Here is a 20954-nt window from a genome sequence, read left to right as displayed (position 1 = left end):
GAAATTTAAACTTCTGTGTCTTGTTCAGTGGCGGTCGGGTTTCAGCCTTCATTACCTTGGCCAGATCTCTGAGCCATGAACAACTTGTACAGCACTGAAGGATAATGGTTTCCTGCTCGCTTCACATATGATTCTTCTCAAATCTTTGGCAGTTTATGTGCACTTCGTTTCTCAACACGTTTTTTTGTGATGCTGTTGACAATTTGCAACAAAACGTTTAATGACTATGATTACGCCCCAATATCTTAGCAATTACAAAAGTGCTGCATCTCCCTGTAAAGACATAATTTTTTACTTTTGAGAGTCCGTTAAATCTCTTTTGTCCCATTTGCCATAGGAAAATAAGCTGACTAATAATTCTGCACACCTTAATAAAAAAAAAAAAAAAAGTGTTGATATCCTTTCGCAACACCATCCCTCATTACACAAATGCACATCAACTAATCTGATTTACCCAATAAAAATTCACATTTATACAGCTTTGAGTTGGAAAATTTGCATAAAAATGAGGATATGGTCAAAATACTCGTGTCTAATAATTGTGAACACAGGCCAGAAGCTGAGATGAACACAATTTACCTGAAAGGCTGGATGGAGGCCACTGTCAAAAAGTGCTTCATTTTTAATAATGTTACCAACTCCGGGCAGCACGGCCTGATCGAGGAGCACATCACAGAGCATACGGCTGCCCTGCATCTTAATCTCATTCTTTGCTCTAGAGAAACTGAACTTGAAGGAGCAGACATCCAACACCTCAAAAGATCGGACTTTTTCTTTACAGTCTGATGCATTCCTTAAATAAATGAATAAATGGGGAAAAATGTATATAAATCCATTCATTTTTGTGATTTTGGAGAAGATGTGTGCCTTGTGGCTCTCTATAAAAGCTTACAATCGAAATGAAATGGTGGAATGACCATATGTACAATGAAATTCCCCATAATTTAGTTAGGATAAGGAATATGAAATAAAGATGTGCTACCTCTATGTGAGCCTACATGAGTATAAAGGGCAGACGAAGGTAAGTGGGTGGTTATGTAACACAGATCTCCTCCTCATCTTTTGAGGCATTCATAAATTGGGAATGTCAGGAGCAAGCCTACTGATCCAAGCAGTAAGTGCCACACTATGGGGGGCAGCACAAGAGAAATCATGGAGGCAGGAGAGGATCTTATGAAGGCCACTGACTGAATATAATACGAGTGGGTTGGTAAATGGTGATAAGTGTATATTAGTGATGAGCGAGTATACGTGTTGCTCGGGTTTCCCCGAGCATATGCTCAGGTGTCCTCCGAGTATTATGGCGTGCTCGGAGATTTAGTTTCTGTCGCCTCAGCTGCATGACTTGCGGCTGCTGGACAGCCTGAATACACGTGGGAATTCCCTAACAAACAGGCATTCCTCACATGTATTCAGCCTGTCCAGCAGCCACAAATCATGCAGCTGCATTGACAGAAACTAAATCTCCGAGCCCGCTAAAATACTCGGAGATCACCCGAGCATGCTCGGGGAAACCTGAGCAGCGAGTATACACGCTCATCACTAGTGTATATATAGGAAAGTGCCACAGACGGGAGTCTCGCTAGAAGTGTTTTGAATCCAACACAACCATAGCTACCCAGTATAATAGATAAGGAGTATAATACAGAGTAGATGTGTTATTTTACACACTGATGGAAAAAAAAAAAAAAATAACCCGACTGCTGGATCCACGATAGATTAAAGCATAGTTAGCCTGTTTAGTACAATGAATAAATTATAGTGTTATCAGGTTTTATCAAGGTTGTCCTTTTACAGGTGCGAAGGTCAGATCAGTCTTTTTTGGTTGCCCAAGGACAGCCAAGTTTTCGCCATGGCTAGGCTAAAGGCCCTTTTACATTTAGCGAAGCACCAGCGATCAGACCAGCGATCCGATCCGGTCTGACCATAATTTCAGCAGAATGGGCAAAATAGAAGAGTGATGGGTGCTCGACTCTTGGACTAGTCAGTCATTAGCATATCGGGCATCACAATAGTAAATAGTTGTGTCTGACAAAGTGCAGGGAACTTTTCTTAAAAACAACTGCGATCAGTTTAGAAAGTAACATGCAGCAGAGTAAATGGCTTATAGGGTTAAATCCCACTGACAAGTTCCCTTCAAGTAATTTCTGCTTATACAGGTTTACTACTGCGGCGGCGCTGACACATTTACCACCGGCGATGTTAACATAACAACTGTTGTCTGTCAATAAAAAAAAAGCAGCTCTGCTAAATCGATATCCAGCAATCGGATGCATTGATTACACCATATACAAGAGTGGAAGCGACATCAAACTTACCTGATCCAACATATTAAAAAAAGTATTAGAGGATTAGCAACATTTTTTTCTATATCCTCTTACTACAGAGCAATTTACAATAGTCGACAGAGCCTCAGATTTACCTGACATCTACTCTGGAGTCAAAGAAGCAAATCAAGTCCTTGGTGAGCTGCACTTCCAGAGCGGCTGGAGCTCCACTTCTATCCGTCTTCTCTGCTGGATTAATGCGCATTGATCCATTCATTCCAAAATGGACTCTACAATGGAACAACGGGACGTTAAGTGTGATTATAGCTGCAAGCGACTTCGGAAAAGCGAGCGAGCAGTAGATAAAACTGGCCAGCTCATTAGCGGGTCATTTTCCTGGCATGAGGTATTACAGGCTAAGTTACCAAACATTTTATATAGGTCTCTTCTAGAAAGCGACAAAGTCTATTACTTCCATGTAAGTTGAATTCATGGGTCATTGCAGTTCTGATTCTAGAAGTTCAGCAAGTCCTGTGACCGGCAGAGGTGAAGTTAAAAGGCACTTTACACAAAAAAAAAAAAAAAACCACATTAAAAAGGCATTGCGCACAGCCTTGTATACTTGTACGGAAGACAACAGGGTATTGATGTTTGTGTTTGCTGAAAACATTGAATTATTTACAATTAAATTATCTTGTTTTCTCGATCTTTAAATATTTATCCAAGGTCACTGTGAAGACGCTCGGCTACATGGAGCCTCTCGAACACTTGTTTGTTTTACAAAATAAAGATGGAAGTGAAGGCTGCGCTGCCGCAAGAAACAATATACTACATGGAGCGGAGGTGAATGAGGGGATGGATAACGTATTTGTCACTAGCTGCCTCCGCTGGAAACTTATGCACTTACCAAACAACTCAACAGGTCATCACTCACATAGAAAAATAAGCTGGATGTTCTGCCATTACAACTTGCACTGTTCTGACAGCATATATCTGCTCAGAAAAAGGAAAAGCACAGCAAATGCAAAAATGAGAAGCGTCCAGTGAACACACAGGTACATGAGAATTCCTTTAATCTAGCTGTAAAGGGCACTCATTAGGACATCCCACATTGCTGGCTAGGTCAGTGAGAGACATTTAAACATGTACTGCATGGACAAAAGTATTGGGACACACTTAAATGGGTTGTCCGGCCTAAGAAAATAGAATTAGACTTACCGGTAATTCGGTTTCTAGAAACCTTCCACGACAGCATAGGAGGAGGTCGTCTCCACGCCCTAATGGGGGACAGGAAGCACGAGAGGTTAAAAGGTCCCTCCCTCCTCCCTCTCACCAGTGACTTACAACTGATTACCATAGCACCAGTTACCTTTAAGATTCTCAGAATTTGTCCAAGAATGCAGGGAGGGAAATAATGGTGTCGTGGAAGGTTTCTAGAAACCGAATTACCGGTAAGTCTAATTCTATTTTCTCTAGCAACCTTCCACGACAGCATAGGAGGCATGACAACCTATACTGCACTGGGGGGGGGGGGGGGGGGACAACGGCCTGAAGAACTTTTCGGCTGAAGACTAGATCTCTGTTGGATACAAGGTCTAATCTATAATGTCTAGTAAATGTATGTAAGGAGGACCAAGTTGCGGCCCTACAAATCTGCTCTGAAGATGCGCCTGCCCTCTCAACCCATGACGTAGCGGTAGATCGTGTTGAAAGCGCCTTGATCCCAGCAGGGGGAGTGATGTTTTGCGTCAGGTAAGCTTCAGAGATAGCCTTTCTAATCCAATTGGCAATGGTGTTCTTCGCCACCTTCTTCCCTCTGTTTGGGCCAGAGGTATGGATAAATAGGTTGTGGTCGACTCTATAGGGTTTGGTACACTTCAGGTAGTGGAGAACAATACATCTTACATCCAGCTTATGAAACACCTCTTCTTTGGGGTTCGTTGGGTTCTGACAAAATGACGGAAGGACTATATTCTGTGACCTATGGAAGTCGGACACTACCTTCGGCAGAAAAGATGGGTCAAGAGAGAGAACTATGGAATCATCTCTAACAGTTAGGTAGGGTTCCCTAACAGAGCGCCTGGAGCTCTCCTACTCGCCTTGCTGAAGTTATTGCTACACGGAAGGCCATCTTACAGGTGAGGAGCTGAGAAGTACAGGATGACAAGGGCTCAAAGGGAGGTTGAGTGAGTCCCGTAAGCACCACATTCAAGTCCCATGTTTGGACTGTTATTAACTTTTTTGGATGAAGTCTAGTGGCCGATGTCTTAAATCTTCTTATCCACCTGTGGTTGGCCAAGTCACAGTCGAACATAGCACTTAATGCTGACACTTGTACTTTCAATGTGGTAGGTTTTAGACCTAGTTCTAGCCCCCTCTGCAAGAAATCCAGGATACGAGAAATGTTAGGTTTCTCTGGGTCAGGTAAGTCTGGTAGACACCATGAAGAGAACCTCTTCCATATCTTATTATATATGGCGATAGTGAGCGGTTTTTGGGATTTCTGTAGGGTCTTTATTACCACCTCTTATAAGCCCCTTGCCCTCAGGATCTGGGTTTCAGTAGCCAGGCCGCCAACCTCATTCCCTGGAGGTTTGGGTGATGTAGGGGGCCTTGCGAGAGAAGGTAGTCTTCCATGGGTAGGATGAATGGTCCGTCTACCACCAGCTCCGTAATCAGAGAGTACCAGCTCTTCTTTGGCCATAATGGAGCTACTAGGATTCTCGGGGTTTGATAGTCCCGAATCTTCTTCAGGGTTGCAGCAAGGATTGGGATTGGCGGAAAGGCGTAAGCTAGATGGAACTTCCACCTGTGGGCGAAGGCATCCACTCCCAGAGATCTGTCCCTGGGGTTCAGTGAAAAGTAGTTTTCCACTTGAGCATTCTCTCCTGAGGCCAACAGGTCCACCTACGGGAGGCCCCACCTGTCGACCAGTTTCTGGAAGATTAATTTGCTCAGGGTCCACTCGCCAGGCTGGATGCTTTTTCTGCTTAGGAAATCTGCCTGAAGATTGGCGGTACCCCTCAGGTGAATTGCTGTCAAAGAGCGAAGGTGCTTTTCGGCCCAGGAAAATATTCGGTTTGAGAGGCCCTCCAGGCTGCTGGATCTCGTACCACCCTGGTGCCTGAGATGGGCCACCGTTGTTATATTTTCTGAGTAGACTCTGATGTGCTGGCCCCAGACCAGGTGCCTTGCTGCCAGTAGAGCTTCTTCCACTGCCTTCAGTTCTCTGAAGTTTGAGGATCTTGCGCTCACTCCCTGGCTCCATAACCCCTGGAATGGGTGACGAGACCCTACAGCTCCCCAGCCTTTTTTGCTGGCATCTGTTGTTACCGTGACTAAAGGGGTCTGAGACTAGTTGATTCCCCTGCACAGGTTCTTGTGGTCCATCCACCATGCCAGTGAGGCTCGCACTACCCCTGGGGTCTGGACCTTTTTGTTCAGACAGGTGTGATCCCGATTCCAGTTTCTTAAAATATGGGACTGGTGAGTTCTGGAGTGGGCATGTGCCTAAGGTATTGACTGGATACAGGAGGTCATAGATCCTAGTATGGACATAGCTGACCTGAGGGTCGGGGACCTCTGTTCCCTGAACTCTGAGATCCTTGATATTATGGATCTCTGGTGCTCCTCCGGGAGGAAGGACATTTGATTTTTTGAATCCAATAGGAGTCCTAAGAATTTCACCTCCTGGGAGGGTTGGATCTGAGATTTCTTTATGTTCGGGATCCATCCTAACGACTGGAGGATGCTCAGGGTCTGAGTCACCTGTAGTTCCAGAGTGCGGTAGGAGGCTCCTATTATTAGTAGGTCGTCGAGGTAGGGTACAATACATATGCCCTGACTTCGGATGTGGGACACAGCCTCCGTCATGATCCTGGAGAATACTCGAGGAGCAGATGATATCCCAAATGGAAGTACGTTGTATTGAAAGTGTCTTATTTCTGGACCCTGGTGGACCGCGAACCTCAGATACTTTCTGTGGGAAGGATGGATGGGGATGTGGAAATAGGCATCCTTCAGATCTATAGTTGCCATAAAGTAAGACTGCCCTATTAGAGGAATGGCGGTCTTTACCGGCTCCATTTTGAATTTGTGGTATGCAATGTGTCGGTTGAGGCCTTTTAGGTTTATTATTATTCTCGACTCCCCTGTAGGCTTTCTTACTAGGAACAATCTGGAATAATGCCCTCTTCCCTGCTCCTTCACAGGGACTCGAGAGATGGCATTTGACTGTAGCAACTGCAGTATGACGGAATTTAGAGCTGGGGTCTCCCAAGATGGTAGGGAGGTGACTCTTATACCCCGCGGGGGATAGGATTCGAGTTCCAGCAGTAGGCCCTCTCTGATCACACTGAGGACCCAGGGGCTGCTGGAAATCAACTGCCAAGCAGGAAAGAAACTCGAAAGCCTTCCCCCCCACCGGGATCGAGTCACTGTTTCTCTTGGGACTGCTGTTGCTGCTGCTGGGGGACCAGGATGTTCCTGCCTCTCCCTTTAGTGTAGCTCCATCTTCCCCTGTCCTCGTGGTCGGGACGACTGATTCTGGGGGCCTCAAAAAAGACGTTTCCTAGAGGTTCTCTGCTCTGGAAGCACCTTCTTTTTGTCAGTGGCTTTTCCAGAATTTCATCTAAGGCAGGGCCGAAGACATGTTCACCTTTAAAGGGTAAAGAGCATAGTTTAACCTTGGATGTAATGTCTCAGCTCCACGTCTTAAGCCAGAGGGCTCGTCTGGCAGAATTTGATTGTACCATGGCTCTGGCAGAAGTACGGATCATCTCCATTGATGCATATGCCAGGAAGCCCGTGGCTCTCTGCAAGATCGGGAGTGAGTTAAGGAAGTCACTCCTTGAGGTACCATGCGAGATATGGTTCTCTAGCTCCTCGATCCATTGAAAGAGGGACCTAGAGACACAAGTGGACGCAACTCCTGATTTTAAGGTGGCCGCAGAGGATTCCCATGTTTTCCTCAGGAGGCTTTCAGCTTTACGGTCCATCGGGTCTCTAAGCTGAGACGCATCATCAAACGGTAGAACCGTCTTCTTTACCACCCTTGCCACCTGGACATCGACTTTCGGGATGTCCCATTTAAACTCCTCTCCTTCCAGAGGAAACCTATGACGGAGCTCTGAAGGGGCTGAGTAGCGTTTTTCAGGGTATTCCCATTCCTGGGAGATCATGTCCACTATGCTTTTATGAACTGGAAAGCCTGCTCGTTTAGGTCCTTCATATCCCCCAAACATGCGATCCTGTGCTGTTTGCGTGAAAGGTTCATCCTCTAGGCCCATAGTGGCGCGTACTGCGCTAATCAACTCCTCCACGTATTCTGTGGAAAGGAGATACCTTCTAACGTCAGGTGCCCTAGAGGTCCCTGGTTGCTCCCAATTTTCGGCGCTCTGGTTGAATGATCTCTCCAACTCGGATTCTGAATCCTCCACCTGAATCCTCCGTTTTTTTGAAGGTGGTGAGCCCATCATCTGAGGGGGTGGAGGTGGGGACAGGGCAGCTAAAAAGGTCTGAACCTGACTGATGACCAAGCTGCGGATCTCGTCAATTAATGACGGGTGCTCGGCCCTGACCACTTTATCCGTGCATGCCTGACATAACTTTTTCTCCCAATTAGAGGGAAGTTTCGTACTGCAAATGGCACATTTGGCCGTTTTGCTGGGCGTATTGGTGCTTTTATAGGCAGACTTTTCTCCCTATAAGATAGAGGGGGAGAAGTATTTTAAGGACCTCTATCCCGGATCGCACCCTTAGGATCGACCCCAGGTAACACTCACTGTGGCTGGGGCAGCGCTGGGCTCTGCAGATGCAGGGCAGGAAGCGTCCATGACAGCAGGGGATTTGCCTTACCTGTCGGCGTCTTCTGGCCGGTTAATGAAGAGTTAACTCCGCCCTCAGCGCATTAGCTCGATTCCCCCTCCTCCTCCCTGGGTCCTGGAGCAGGCACAGCAGATGCCGACGAGCTCCGCGCGCTGGCAGCAAGATGGGGGCCGCAATGACAGCGCGCCCTCCACAACCCCGGAAGTGACCCGCGTGCGTGACGTCACTTCCGGGTCGCACAGCACGCAGGGGAGGAGGAGACGCCTGAGAGCTGCGGGAGGGCCAGGAAACGGTCCCGAATGCAGGAGCAGACGGGAGCAGAACGGAGGAGGGGAGGCTGCGCCACCGACCACCACTGCCCGGCTTTTAAATTCACAGGTATGCTATAGCAGCCGGCCACAAAGCACACCAGACCTCTCCATGCCCCATGGGGGACAGGAAAGACACTGGTGAGATGGAGGAGGGAGGGACCTTTTAACCACTCGTGCTTCTTGTCCCCCATTAGTGCGTGGAGACGACCTCCTATGCTGTCGTGGAAGGTTGCTAGAGAAAACTAGTTTGCAGTCGATGGATCGATGGATCATAGGCCAGAAGGCATCCAGTGTGTCTCCAGCTGCCTATATATAGGGATTCTTGTCGGGGGTTGCATCTGAATAACGAGTTTCAGATATTTACAAGGTAGCCCTGGTGTAAGCACTCAACAAAAAGCACAGGATACATGTGAGCTAAGCCTTACTGTGATCTTTAGGAGGCAGAATGAATAAATCAACAGCAGGAAACATGGATTTTTGTGAGTACTCACCGTAAAATCCTTTTCTCCGAGACGCTCATTGGGGGACACAGAGACTGTGGGTGTGTGCTTCTGCTGTCTGGAGGCTGACACTAAGTATACAAGAAAAGAGTTAGCTCCTCTTCCGCCGCATACACCCTCGCCCCCAGACCGGGCGTAACTCAGTTTAGTGCATAAGCAGTAGGAGAACGTGCCTTAAACTCAGGCAAGAAATTATACGTCTGAAAAAGGGGCCACCCTAAACCTTACACAAGGATTTGTATAACTCAAAATAAGTAAATGCCAACTGGCTAATAGGGTGGGTGCTGTGTCCCCCAATGAGCGTCTCGGAGAAAAGGATTTTACGGTGAGTACTCACAAAAATCCATGTTTCTCCTTCGTCTCATTGGGGGACACAGAGACTGTGGGACGTTCTAAAGCAGTCCTCTGGGCGGGATCTTAGCTCACCCAATCCATGCTAATTTGCGCCCCTGATTAGAGGTGCGCAACTGCTGCCTGGAGAATCTTTCTTCCCAGGCTTGCATCCGAGGATGCCTGGGTATGTACGTTATAATGTTTGACAAACGTATGCAAACTGGACCAGGTAGCTGCTTTGCACACCTGCTCCGCTGAAGCCTGGTGTCGCAGTGCCCATGAGGCACCCACTGCTCGAGCCGAGTGTGCCTTGATTCCTGCCGGAACCGGCGTGCCACTGATTTGATAAGATTCATGGACCGTCAGGCGAACCCATCTGGCCAAAGTCGCTTTGGACGCAGCGAGCCCCTTCCGCTGCCCTTCTGGAATCACGAATAGAGAGTCTGTCTGGCGGAATGGTGCTGTCCTTGTCACATACCTCCTAAGGGCTCTTACCAGATCCAGGGTGTGCAATGCCTTTTCTACCCTGTGCACCGGTGCCGGGCAAAACGAGGGTAAGACAATGTCTTCGTTGATATGGAACGCAGACACAACCTTCGGCAAGAAGGGAGGAGCTGGCCTTAAAACTACCTTATCTTTATAAAAGGTTAGGAACGGCGATTTACAAGATAAGGCCGCCAATTCCGAAACCCGCCTAATAGACGTTATAGCAACCAGAAAAACGACCTTTCTGGACAGGTAAGGTAAGGAGACTTCTTGCAATGGTTCGAAAGGAGCCTCCTGAAGGGCTCTGAGCACCAAGTTCAGGTCCCATGATTCCGTCGGCGCCTTATAGGGGGGTACTAAATGTGCGACCCCCTGCATAAACGTCCTAACCTGCCAGACGGAAGCGACCTTTCGTTGGAAAAGCACCGACAGGGCCGAGATTTGCGTTCTGAGCGAACTCGGAGCCAATCCTGCGTCCAGCCCTGCCTGCAGAAAAGCCAGTACGTTGGGGATCGAAAAAACCAGAGGAGCCACTCCGCGATCCCTACACCAACGGAAAAAAACTTCCCAAGTCCGGTGATATACTCTCGCCGAGGAAGGCTTTCGGGCACTCACCATCGTGGCCGCCACATCGCGCCTGAATCCTGCCTGTGTTAACAGCCAAGATTCAATGGCCACACCGTCAAACACAGGGCCCCTAAGTTCGGATGGCAGATCGGCCCCTGGGACAGTAAGTCCGGCCGATCTGGGAGACGCCAAGGTACGTCCACCACTAGTTGAACCAGATCTGCATACCAGGCCCGCCGGGGCCAGTCTGGGGCCACCAGAATTGCTGGAACCTTCTCTCTCCTTATTTTTCTGATGACTCTTGGAAGCAGAGGCAGCGGGGGAAACAAGTACGGGAGACGAAACTGGCTCCACGGAAGCACCAGAGCGTCTGCTGCGATTGCCTGCGGGTCGAGGGATCGAGCGACAAACCTTTGTACTTTGGCGTTCTCTCTGGATGCCATAAGGTCCACGTCTGGTGTCCCCCACCGTTGGCAGATCTGTTGAAAGACCTCGGGATGCAGGGACCATTCCCCTGCCGTGACCCCCTGACGGCTGAGAAAATCTGCCGCCCAGTTTTCGACTCCCGGAATGTGCACCGCTGAAATTACCACGTGGTTCTTCTCTGCCCAACGCAGTACCAGCCCAACCTCGCGCATGGCTGCCTGGCTGCGCGTGCCCCCTTGATGGTTGACATATGCTACTGCTGTAGCATTGTCCGACTGAATGCGCACCGGCCGGTGTCTCAGCAACCGCTGAAAATGTTGCAGGGCCAATTGTATTGCCCGTATCTCCAGAATGTTGATCGGGAGAATTATCTCCCGAATGGACCACCGCCCCTGGGCTGTGTGACTCTGGAAAACTACTCCCCAACCATGCAGGCTTGCATCGGTCGTCACCACCAACCACTGTTCCGGGGGAAAAGGTTTCCCCTGGACCAGAGACGAGTCGCGAGTCCACCATCGGAGTGATCGCCGGACCGGCGGAGGCAACTTGCACTGATGACTGAGAGACAGCAGCCCCCGGTCCCATGCTGACAAGAGCGCATGCTGAAGCGGACGGAGATGGAACTGGGCAAACGGGATTGCCTCCATCGCCGCCACCATTTTGCCCAACACACTCATGCCGTACCGGATGGATCTGGTGCCCGGCTGTAGAAGGTTCCGTACCCCCTGCTTGATCCTTCGCGCCTTGTCCTGAGGGAGGATCACCAGCCCCCGGGAGGTGTCGAAAACCATGCCTAGGAATACGATTCTCTGGGCTGGAACCAAGGACGACTTGTTTCGATTGATCAACCAGCCTAGACGGGCCAGGGTATCCAGAGTGATACTGACATTCCCCTGGCACGCCTGAAACGACGGTCCCTTTACCAAAAGGTCGTCCAGGTACGGTAGTACCGTTATGCCCCGTGCATGCATGATGGCCATAACCACCGCCATTATCTTTGTAAAGACTCTGGGGGCAGTGGCCAAACCGAAGGGCAGAGCCACAAATTGGAAATGTCGCCCTCCGATCGCAAAACGCAGGAACCTCTGGTGTGGAGGAAATATCGGAATGTGTAGATATGCATCCTGCACATCGATCGAGGCCAGGAATTCCCCTGGATCCATGGCTGCAATGACCGAGCGGAGGGACTCCATCCGGAACCGCCTGACCCTGATGAATTTGTTCAGGATCTTTAGATCCAGTACCGGCCTCACAGTCCCGTCTTTTTTGGGGACCGAAAACAGGTTGGAGTAAAAACCCTGCGTCTCTTCGCCTTGCGGCACTGGGACAATGACCCCTTTGCGCTGAAGCGTCATTATGGCCTGTAACAAATCTTCCGCCTGCGATTCTGTCCCGGAAAGTCGGGAACGGAAGAATCGCTGTGGCGGGAGTCCGACAAACTCTATCTTGTACCCGGACGATATCAATTCCGCCACCCAAGCGTCGCGTGCCACTGCGACCCAAACGTGGCTGAACCCCAGTAGGCGTCCGCCCACTCTGTCGTCCGTAGGTACGAAGCGCCTCGAGTCATTTTGCCGGAGGCTTTTGGGATCTGGCCCCCCTCGCTCTGGGCAAACGGCCTCGGCCTCTACCCAGCGGATTGGCCCTGTAAGAGGTTTGCCTTTCCCTACTCTGGCCATCGTTTGCGGAGGAGGATGCCCTGGCCGAAGTCCCCCCCCAGGGGCTACGAAAAGGCCGAAAACGCCTCTGCGTTTGCCTGAATGCCGGGCAACTCCTCTGCTGCGGGAGGAAACTACTTCTCCCCCCTGTGGCTTCTGAGATAAGCTTATCAAGCTTCTCACCGAACAACCGATTGCCCTGAAAAGGCAATGAGGTTAAGGATTTTTTAGAGATAGAATCCGCTTTCCACAACCTCAGCCATAATGCTCGCCTAATGGCGATCGCATTTGCTGCTGCCACAGCCGAACACTCGGCCGCGTCCAGTGAGGCGCTGATGAGATAATCACTCGCTCCTGATATCTGATTTGCAACTTCCAAGACCTCCGCGGGCAGATCCCTGTCTTGGAGGGCCTTATGCAGAGCGTCCGCCCATGAAACCATGGCCTTAGCCACCCAAGTTGCCGCAAAGGAGGGGGCCAGAGCCGACCCTGCTGCCTCATACACTGAGCGGGCAAGCCCCTCTATGAGGCGATCAGTTGGGTCCTTGATGGAAGAAACACTGGGTATCGACAATAGCGACCTTGATGCTAAACGTGATACCGGTGGGTCCACTACTGGCGACTCCACCCATCCTTTATGGAGCTCAGGAGGAAACGGATACTTTGCTTGCAGCGCTTTTTGCATTGCAAAACGCTTATCCGGGTGTTCTCTATGTTTCTGGACTAGATCCTCGAACTCCGGATGCGTGGCAAACCTTCTATGTGGTCGCCTGGTTTTCTTGAAGGAGACCTTGTGACCTGAGGCCGTGGACACATCGTCCTCGATCTCTAATGTCTGGTTGACTGCCTCAATGAGGCTGTCCACCGAGTCTTGGTACCCCAGGCTTTCTAGATTCCAGGCCTCCTCCTCCTCGTCCTCATCCTGATCGCTCCCTGAGCTCAGCGACGGGGAACGAGATGCCCTAATACCCGCCGCCGAAGCCCCGGAGGGCCCGGCCGACGGGGAACGAGCTCTTTTGCCATGAGCTTGTCTGGAACTGGAGCGGCCTCTAACGGTCGGAGGGTCCTGAGACGTGGACGAGCTGTGTTCCGCTGGCAGACCACCATCCTTGTCCCTGCCCGGGCCTCGAAGGGATTCAATTGCCCTTGTAAGGGACAACATAGAATGCGATAAAGATACCGCCCATTCCGGGGGGGTCCTGACCCCTGGGCTCTGAAACAGTGGGGGGCTCCTGGGCGCGCTCCGACTCGCAGGCTTCACAAAATTTACCCGCCTGCGCCTTTGGCAGCCTGACCCCACAGGAAACGCAAACAGCGTATAGGAAAGAGTGAGCTTTCCCTTTGCCAGACATATTGCCCAAGCTTGAAGGTAGGGTAGGAGGAGGAGAGTAACCCCTTCCCTGAGTACCAGTGCGGCTCTCGAAACGGGGTTGCACTCACCCACAGGTAACGTTCCACTCCTGTTGAACGACCGCGGAAATGCGAGGGGGGGAGGGGGGTCGGGAGTTTCCGCTCCGGTACTATGTGCGCCCGCCGCTCTCCACCCCCTGGGCTGAGCCGTACCGGAAGTCAGTGGGCGGGTCTTCCGGCTACCACCGGAAGTCGGCGGGCGGAGCCTCGCGCGATACCCACGGACTTCCTCATGCAGCGGGGGCCGCGGCCGTCGGTGGGGCTTCCGGCCGCACTCCGGTAGACGGGGCGTGCGGCGTTACTCGCCGGGGGCAGCACCGGGTACTTGCGGTGCCGGGAGAGAGGCGGACCTCCCCATTTATCAAAGGTGAGCAGGGCCTTCCGCCGTGGGGGCTCTCTTGGGGTGCTCTCAACTCCATCCCTGGGCAGGGAGGGGGAGGCTTCTGGTATCGGGACGAATCATCGATCCCTCGGCTCACCTGCGCCTCCAACTCAACCCCTGGTCTCACTACCTAGGGGTGGAAGGGGCCTCAATGAATCGCGTTGCAGGAGAGGAACAACGTGGAGGGTTGCTCACACGTGCTCGCCCGTTGAGGTTATGGGGAAACCGAATCCTCTTATCAGGATGCGTTGCCGCCTCTTTACAAAATAAAAAAGAAAAATGGTTGTCTGGGGAAAAGACCCAGATGTGTCCCTCGGTGCGGGAGAGAAACACGTGGAGGGTTACTCACACGTGGTCGCCCGTTGATGATTTGGGGAGATCGGACCCTCTCTATAGGATCCGTCGCCCCTGTCTTATCTTCATAGAAAAGAAGAGAAAAGAAAAAAAAAAAAAAAAAAAATCTAGTCTGGAGCTCCAGACTGCGTGTGCCTCCATCAGACACTAAGCAAAAAACTGAGTTACGCCCGGTCTGGGGGCGAGGGTGTATGCGGCGGAGGAGGAGCTAACTCTTTTTTTGTATACTTAGTGTCAGCCTCCAGACGGCAGAAGCACACACCCACAGTCTCTGTGTCCCCCAATGAGACGAAGGAGAAAATTTGTTTTATTTCTTACGCCGCAGCTCGTGTGGTGTAATTCATAAGACGACTATTCTTTGGGTCAGTACGATTGCAGCGATGCCCGATCTATATTGTTTGCTTTTTTGTTTTGTTTTTTTATGTTTAGCTGCTGTCAGCTGGGTTTTTGATCGCTTTCTATTCCAATTTTTGGGAGGTAGAATGAACAAAAACCAGCAATTCAGGAATTGTTTTTCGGGGTTTTTTTTTTTTAATACCATTCTGCATGCGGTAAAATTGATAAAGCAGTTTTATTCTTCACGTCAGTACGATTACATGGATATCCCATTAATATATTTTTATGTTTTGGCGTTTTCACACAATGAAAACAATTTTATAGAAAAAAAAAAATTTTTTAATTGCTTTATTCTGAGAGCTATAACTTTTATTTTTCTGCTGATGGAACTGCATGTTGGCTCGTTTTTTGCAGGATAAGATGACATTTTCAGCGGTACCATTCATATTTACAGTCTTTTTGATCACGTTTTATTGACTTTGCTCGGCGTTATGATAATAAAGCATTGTTTTTTGCCTCTTTTACGGTGTTCACTGAAGGGGTTAACTAGTGGGACATTTTTATAGAGGGGGTCGTTCTGGACGCAGCATGTGTATTTTTTTGCTTTTTTCTTTACATAAATAAATTTATTGAATTAATATTTTCTTTTTTGCTGTATATTTGGGGATTGTAAAAAAATATTTACAATTTTTAATAACTTTTTTTGTCCCAAAATAGGACATCACTGTAGAGCAACAGATCACTGATCTAATACTCTGCAATGCTTCTGCACTGCAGACCATCAGATCAGCGGCTGACAGGCACCGAAGGAGGCAGGCACCGACAAGTCAGCTTCCCTGAAGGACCCAGCGGCCATTTTGCAGCTGGTGGGTCATCAAGGAGACCACCAGCACAACATGATTGCATCCCGAGCACATTCCCTGTGTGATGCTCCTCGATGTCGCTGTCACTTGACAGCGGCAGCAGAAGGGCTAAATGCCCACGATCAGCTAGAACTGATTGTGGGTGTTGCTGCAGAGTGTCAGATCTCACATAGAGGTGACATCAGCACCAGATTGCGGTGGCACTCAGCATGAGCCCCCGCGATCGCGGCGCCATACATATACTTCTCTTTGCGGGAACGCAGCTCCAGCAGAGCAGTATATGTACGGCACATGTTGGGAAGTGGTTAAATCACACACACAGGCATGTTCACACCTTCATGACCAGGTCAAATTTTACAATTTTGACCAGTGACACTATGTGGAATTGTTTTTGATTATTCAGCTGTGTGATCCGACAACTTTTTTCTTCCTCTCATTGTGATCCGACGATCAGCCGGAATTTTTTGGATCGCTGCTGGCAAATTCAAGGCTACCAGGCACATTGACATGGTGAGGCACTCTGTTTTTCCCTGTATTTACACTATGTGTTTATTGCAACTAACTCTGGAATGCTTCAACGAATGACTGTGACTCAGACTGTTTTCTCATGATGTATTGTACTTCATTAGAGAGCTAAAATTTGTTCAGTATGCAATTTTCAAACTTGCAAGTTGTTCCCTTCCATGACATATGGATAGGCCTAGCTCCACTGAAATCACTAACTCCAGGGTGATAACCTCTATATCGCACTCTCCATAATTCAGAGAGGCTAATAACTATACTACTTTCAGGAGTGACATTGGGCAAACACATTACACATTTATTGGACAATTCAACTTATTTCTAAAAAAACAGCTGATCATCTAATATGCATGGAGGTTCCTCATTTTCCCAGTGATCGACACTGAATCTTAAAGAAGCACTCCCCATCACGTTTGCATCCTCTTAATAAATTGCAGTCATCATATTATACAGCACTGTGTACTTACAATTGCTCATTTTGCCTTTCTACCCAGATACAGTAATTCTCCTCTTTTTCTGTTCTATGTAGAAACAGGAAGTCTCTTGTTCTTACATTTATCATTTCCCTCTACAACTCCCCCCTACCAGGGATTTCTCATAAGTCATACAGGGAAAATTGACCTCCTTTTTCTACATAAAGCTAAGAAGGATTCAGCTAGTCAGTTTTTAATCATGTGATGTTATAGACCTAATGGAAAAGAGATGAATTAACCCTTTCGCGCCTGAGCCTGTTTTTGCCTTCGTGACCAGGCCAATTTTTTCAATTCTGACCAGTGTCACTTTATGAGGCCATAACTCTAGAACGCTTCAACGGATCCTGCTGATTCTGACATTGTTTTCTCATGACATATTGTACTTCAGGATAGTGGTAAAATTTCTTAGATATGAACTGCGCTTATATGTTAAAAAAATCGAAATTTGGCAAAAATTTTGAAAATTTTGCAATTTTCAAACTTTTAATTTTTATGCCCTAAATCAGAGAGTGATATTGCACAAAATAGTTAATAAATAACATTTCCCACATGTCTACTTTACATCTGCACAATTTTGGAAACATAATTTTTTTTTTTTAGGAAGTTATAAGGGTTAAAAGTTGACCAGCGATTTCTCATTTTTACAACAAAATTTACAACACCATTTTTTTTAGGGACCACCTCACATTTGAAATGAGTTTGGGGGGTCAATATGACAGAAAATACCCAAAAGTGACACCATTCTAAAAACTGCACCTCTCAATGTACTCAAAACCACATTCAAGAAGTTTATTAACCCTTCAGGTGTTTCACATGAATGAATGGAATGTGGAAGGAAAAAATAAACATTTAACTTTTTTTCACAAACATTTTACTTCAGAACCATTTTTTTTTATTTTCACAAGTGTAAAAACAGAAAATGAACCACAAAATTTTTTGTGCAATTTCTCCCAAATACGCCGATACCCCGTATGTGGTGCTAAACCACTGTTTGAGCACACAGCAGAGCTCAGAAAGGAAGGAGTGCCGTTTGACTTTTTCAATGCAGAATTGGCTGGAATTGAGATAGGACGCCATGTCGCATTTGGAGAGCCCCTAATGTGCCTAAACAGTGGAAACCCCCACAAGTGACCCCATTTTGGAAACTAGACCCCTTAAAGAACTTATCTAGATGTGTCGTGAGCACTTTGAACCCCCAAGTGCTTCACCGAAGTTTATAACGTAGAGCCATGAAAATAAAAAATCATTTTTGTTCCACAAACATGATCTTTTAGCCCCCAATTTTTTTATTTTCACAAGGGTAACAGGAGAAATTGGACCCCAAAAGTTGTTGTCCAATTTGTCCTGAGTACACTGGTATCCCATATGTGGAAGAAAACTACTGTTTGGGCACACGGTGGGGATCGGAAGGGAAGTAGTGACGTTTTGGAATGCAGACTTTGATGGAATGGTCTGCGGGTGTCATGTCGCGTTTGCAGAGCCCCTGATGTGCCTAAACAGTGGAAATCCTCCACAAGTGACCCCTTTTTGGAAACTAGACCCCCCAAGGAACTTATCTAGATGTGTGGTGAGCACTTTGAACCCCCAAGTGTTTCACTAAAGTTTATAATGTAGAGCCGTGAAAATAAAAAAATCATTTTTTTTCCACAAAAATGATCTTTTAGCTCCCAATTTTTATTTTCACAAGGGTAACAGGAGAAATTGGACCCTAAGAGTTGTTGTCCAATTTGTCCTGAGTACGCTGGTACCCCACATGTGGGGGGGACCACTGTTTGGGCACACGGTGGGGCTCGGAAGGGAAGTAGTGACGTTCTGGAATGCAGACTTTGATAGAATGGTCTGCGGGCGTCATATTGCATTTACAGAGCCCCTGATGTACCTAAACAGTGGAAACCCCCAATTCGAATTCCAACCCTAACCCCAACACACCCCTAGCCCTAACCCTAGCCCTAACCCTAGACCTAACCCCTAGCCTGCCTACCTGCTTTTTTTTTCCTTACTTTTTTTTTTTATTTTTGTGTTTTTTATTTTTTGTATTTTTGACTCATAGTAACGCCACTTCTCCTCTGATCTCACACTGGCAGATGATCAGAGGAGAAGCAGCGTTACTATGTGACAAGATCGCTGCCCGGCACATAGTAACGCCACTTCTCCTCTGATCTCACACTGACAGATGAGCAGAGGTGAAGCAGCGTTACTGTGTGACAAGATCGCTGCCTGACACAGCTGTGCCAGGCAGCGATCAGCTGTGCCAGGCAGCGATCTAGTCACACTGTAACGCTGCTTCACCTCTGCTCATCTGTCAGCATGAGCTCAGAGGAGAAGTCGCGTTATAATGAGGGAGATCGCCGGGAAACAAGCAGCTTTCCCAGCGAGCTCTCTCATTGGCTGCTGTGACGCGACGTCATCAGGACCTGAACCAATCAGGTCTCGATGACGTCGGGGGTCCCAGCATGCATTGTGCACCGGGATCCCCGTGTTATAAGGTATGAGGGGGTCCCGGGGGGCACAAAACCGCCGACAGTAGATAAACGTCGGCGCTGCACAAAGCCCAGCAAGCGCCAACGTTTATCTACTGTGGGCAGTCGCGAAGAGGTTAACTGTGCAGAAAGGCAAAATAAGCAATTGTAAGTACACAGAGCTATATAATATGATGACTGCAACATATTAAGAGGATAAGAATTTTAGTGGGAGTGCTTCTTTAACATATTTGACTCTATTTTCACAGGACATAAGCAGCCTACTCCTCTTTCTCTTCTGAGAACAAATGCACGCTCAGTTGAGCGAGTATTAATACATATGGGGGAAGACAGGAGGAATACCTATTGGCCGACACTTTTAGGGTTTGGATGCACAAGAATTCGTAACAAGATTAGAAAGCTTTATAAACAGATGAAAACATTAAATATCTTACCGTAAGGCCTTCAGTCCGAAGTACATGAAGAGTTCTTTTCCTAAAGTTTCCACCCCAGTAAAGCTGCATGAAACCAAAGATTGGAGAACGCTGCCATTTGAGTCGGGGGCTGCATTGGTGGCTGATGTCTATCAGTTAAAAACAATGAATAAATAAAAAATTTAAAAAAATAAAAATAGTATTTTTGAAATTCAAATAAAACAAAGTTAAATTTTGTGCCTTTCTAACAACAGAACATTTTTAATCTGTAGCAAAGATGTGAGATTTCTGAACTGAGATGGTGTCTTCTATAAAGTTGCAAGTAAAGAAGCAACAGGAAATGCACCGTATGTTCCTGCCATCGATGTGGTGACCTCCCTCTCTATTGCCCGGTTTGTTAGAGTGTCTGTCTGAAGGGTTAATGCATGTTTACATCACACTTTAGAGGACCTGTCAGTTCTATATAAACGTGTCCCCCTTTGTGAAGGACCAGGTAGGGTACCAGGGCTAACTCACACCTTCATAAACTACATTTAGTTATAGAGCTGTCTGGGCCTGCTCAGATCTTCTATGTTCATGGATCCACATCGTAGAAGAGAAGATGAACTGTTCCTTGCCATGGAACTTTTTTTTTTTTTTTTATAAATATTTTCCTGTTTGGTGGAACTTAATTCAATAAGAATGGACCATACCAAGTTATCCACAATCAAGCCCGCCACTTTTTTTTTTTTTTTTTTTACATACTAGGGTTTTTGGTCAAAATATAAAGATATATCATTTATTCTTATGGTTCAATTAACAAAGGTGACGGTATCTCTAGCACGCTCTACTTTATGAAGCAGTGGATAGATCAAGGACTTAAAAGGGACGTCCAGCTTGAAAAAAAAAATATCTACTCAAAGATTAATTAAAATTTAAAAGGGATGTCGTGAACTTAAAGAAAGCCTGATGACCTTACGCAAAGGATAGGTCATCAACAAGAAATCAATGGAAATCTGCTCTTGTGATTGCCAGACCAGTGTTTGGGGCAGAACTCAGCAGCCATACATTCCCATACAAGTGAATGGAGCCATGGTGCAGAACTCAGTAGCTGCCATTAAATAATGTGAGAGGCTGCCGTTTTATACCCTGGATCAGATTTTAGCCGATCGGTGGGGGTGCCAGTTGTCGGGGGGACCCTTTAATAAAAGTGCCCCGATCTCCAGATATCAGTTCAGATTCAAAGAACTTCTAGAATAGATTTTACCCAGGACCGTTTCCTCTGTTGGAACATGGCGAGGGCTGTGTGTGAATGGGGCTGACTGCTTATTTCCATAGATAAGCCAGTACTCCTCTAGATCTACGCAT

The 20954-nt window shown here is 47.7% G+C and overlaps 1 protein-coding gene across 6 annotated transcripts in view; it reads right to left on the bottom strand.

The window, feature by feature from the left end:
* The window catches only part of NEIL3 (nei like DNA glycosylase 3), an 82632-nt gene that overhangs the window by 51757 nt on the left and 9921 nt on the right, over window positions 1-20954 (bottom strand). For all 6 annotated transcript variants that reach the window (XM_073577797.1, XM_073577812.1, XM_073577802.1 and 3 more), the window contains exons 2-4: window positions 19629-19756; window positions 2423-2557; window positions 580-793 (exon numbers count right to left, since the gene is read on the bottom strand). In XM_073577797.1, coding sequence (XP_073433898.1) covers window positions 580-793; window positions 2423-2557; window positions 19629-19756 — 477 coding nt within the window. The remainder of the gene's footprint in view (window positions 1-579; window positions 794-2422; window positions 2558-19628; window positions 19757-20954) is intronic.

This window comes from Dendrobates tinctorius, unplaced genomic scaffold, assembly GCF_039654945.1.
Source record: "Dendrobates tinctorius isolate UK_male_01 unplaced genomic scaffold, ASM3965494v1 ptg000008l, whole genome shotgun sequence".
NCBI lineage: Eukaryota > Metazoa > Chordata > Amphibia > Anura > Dendrobatidae > Dendrobates > Dendrobates tinctorius.
This window is presented reverse-complemented; position numbering and strand designations above follow the sequence as displayed.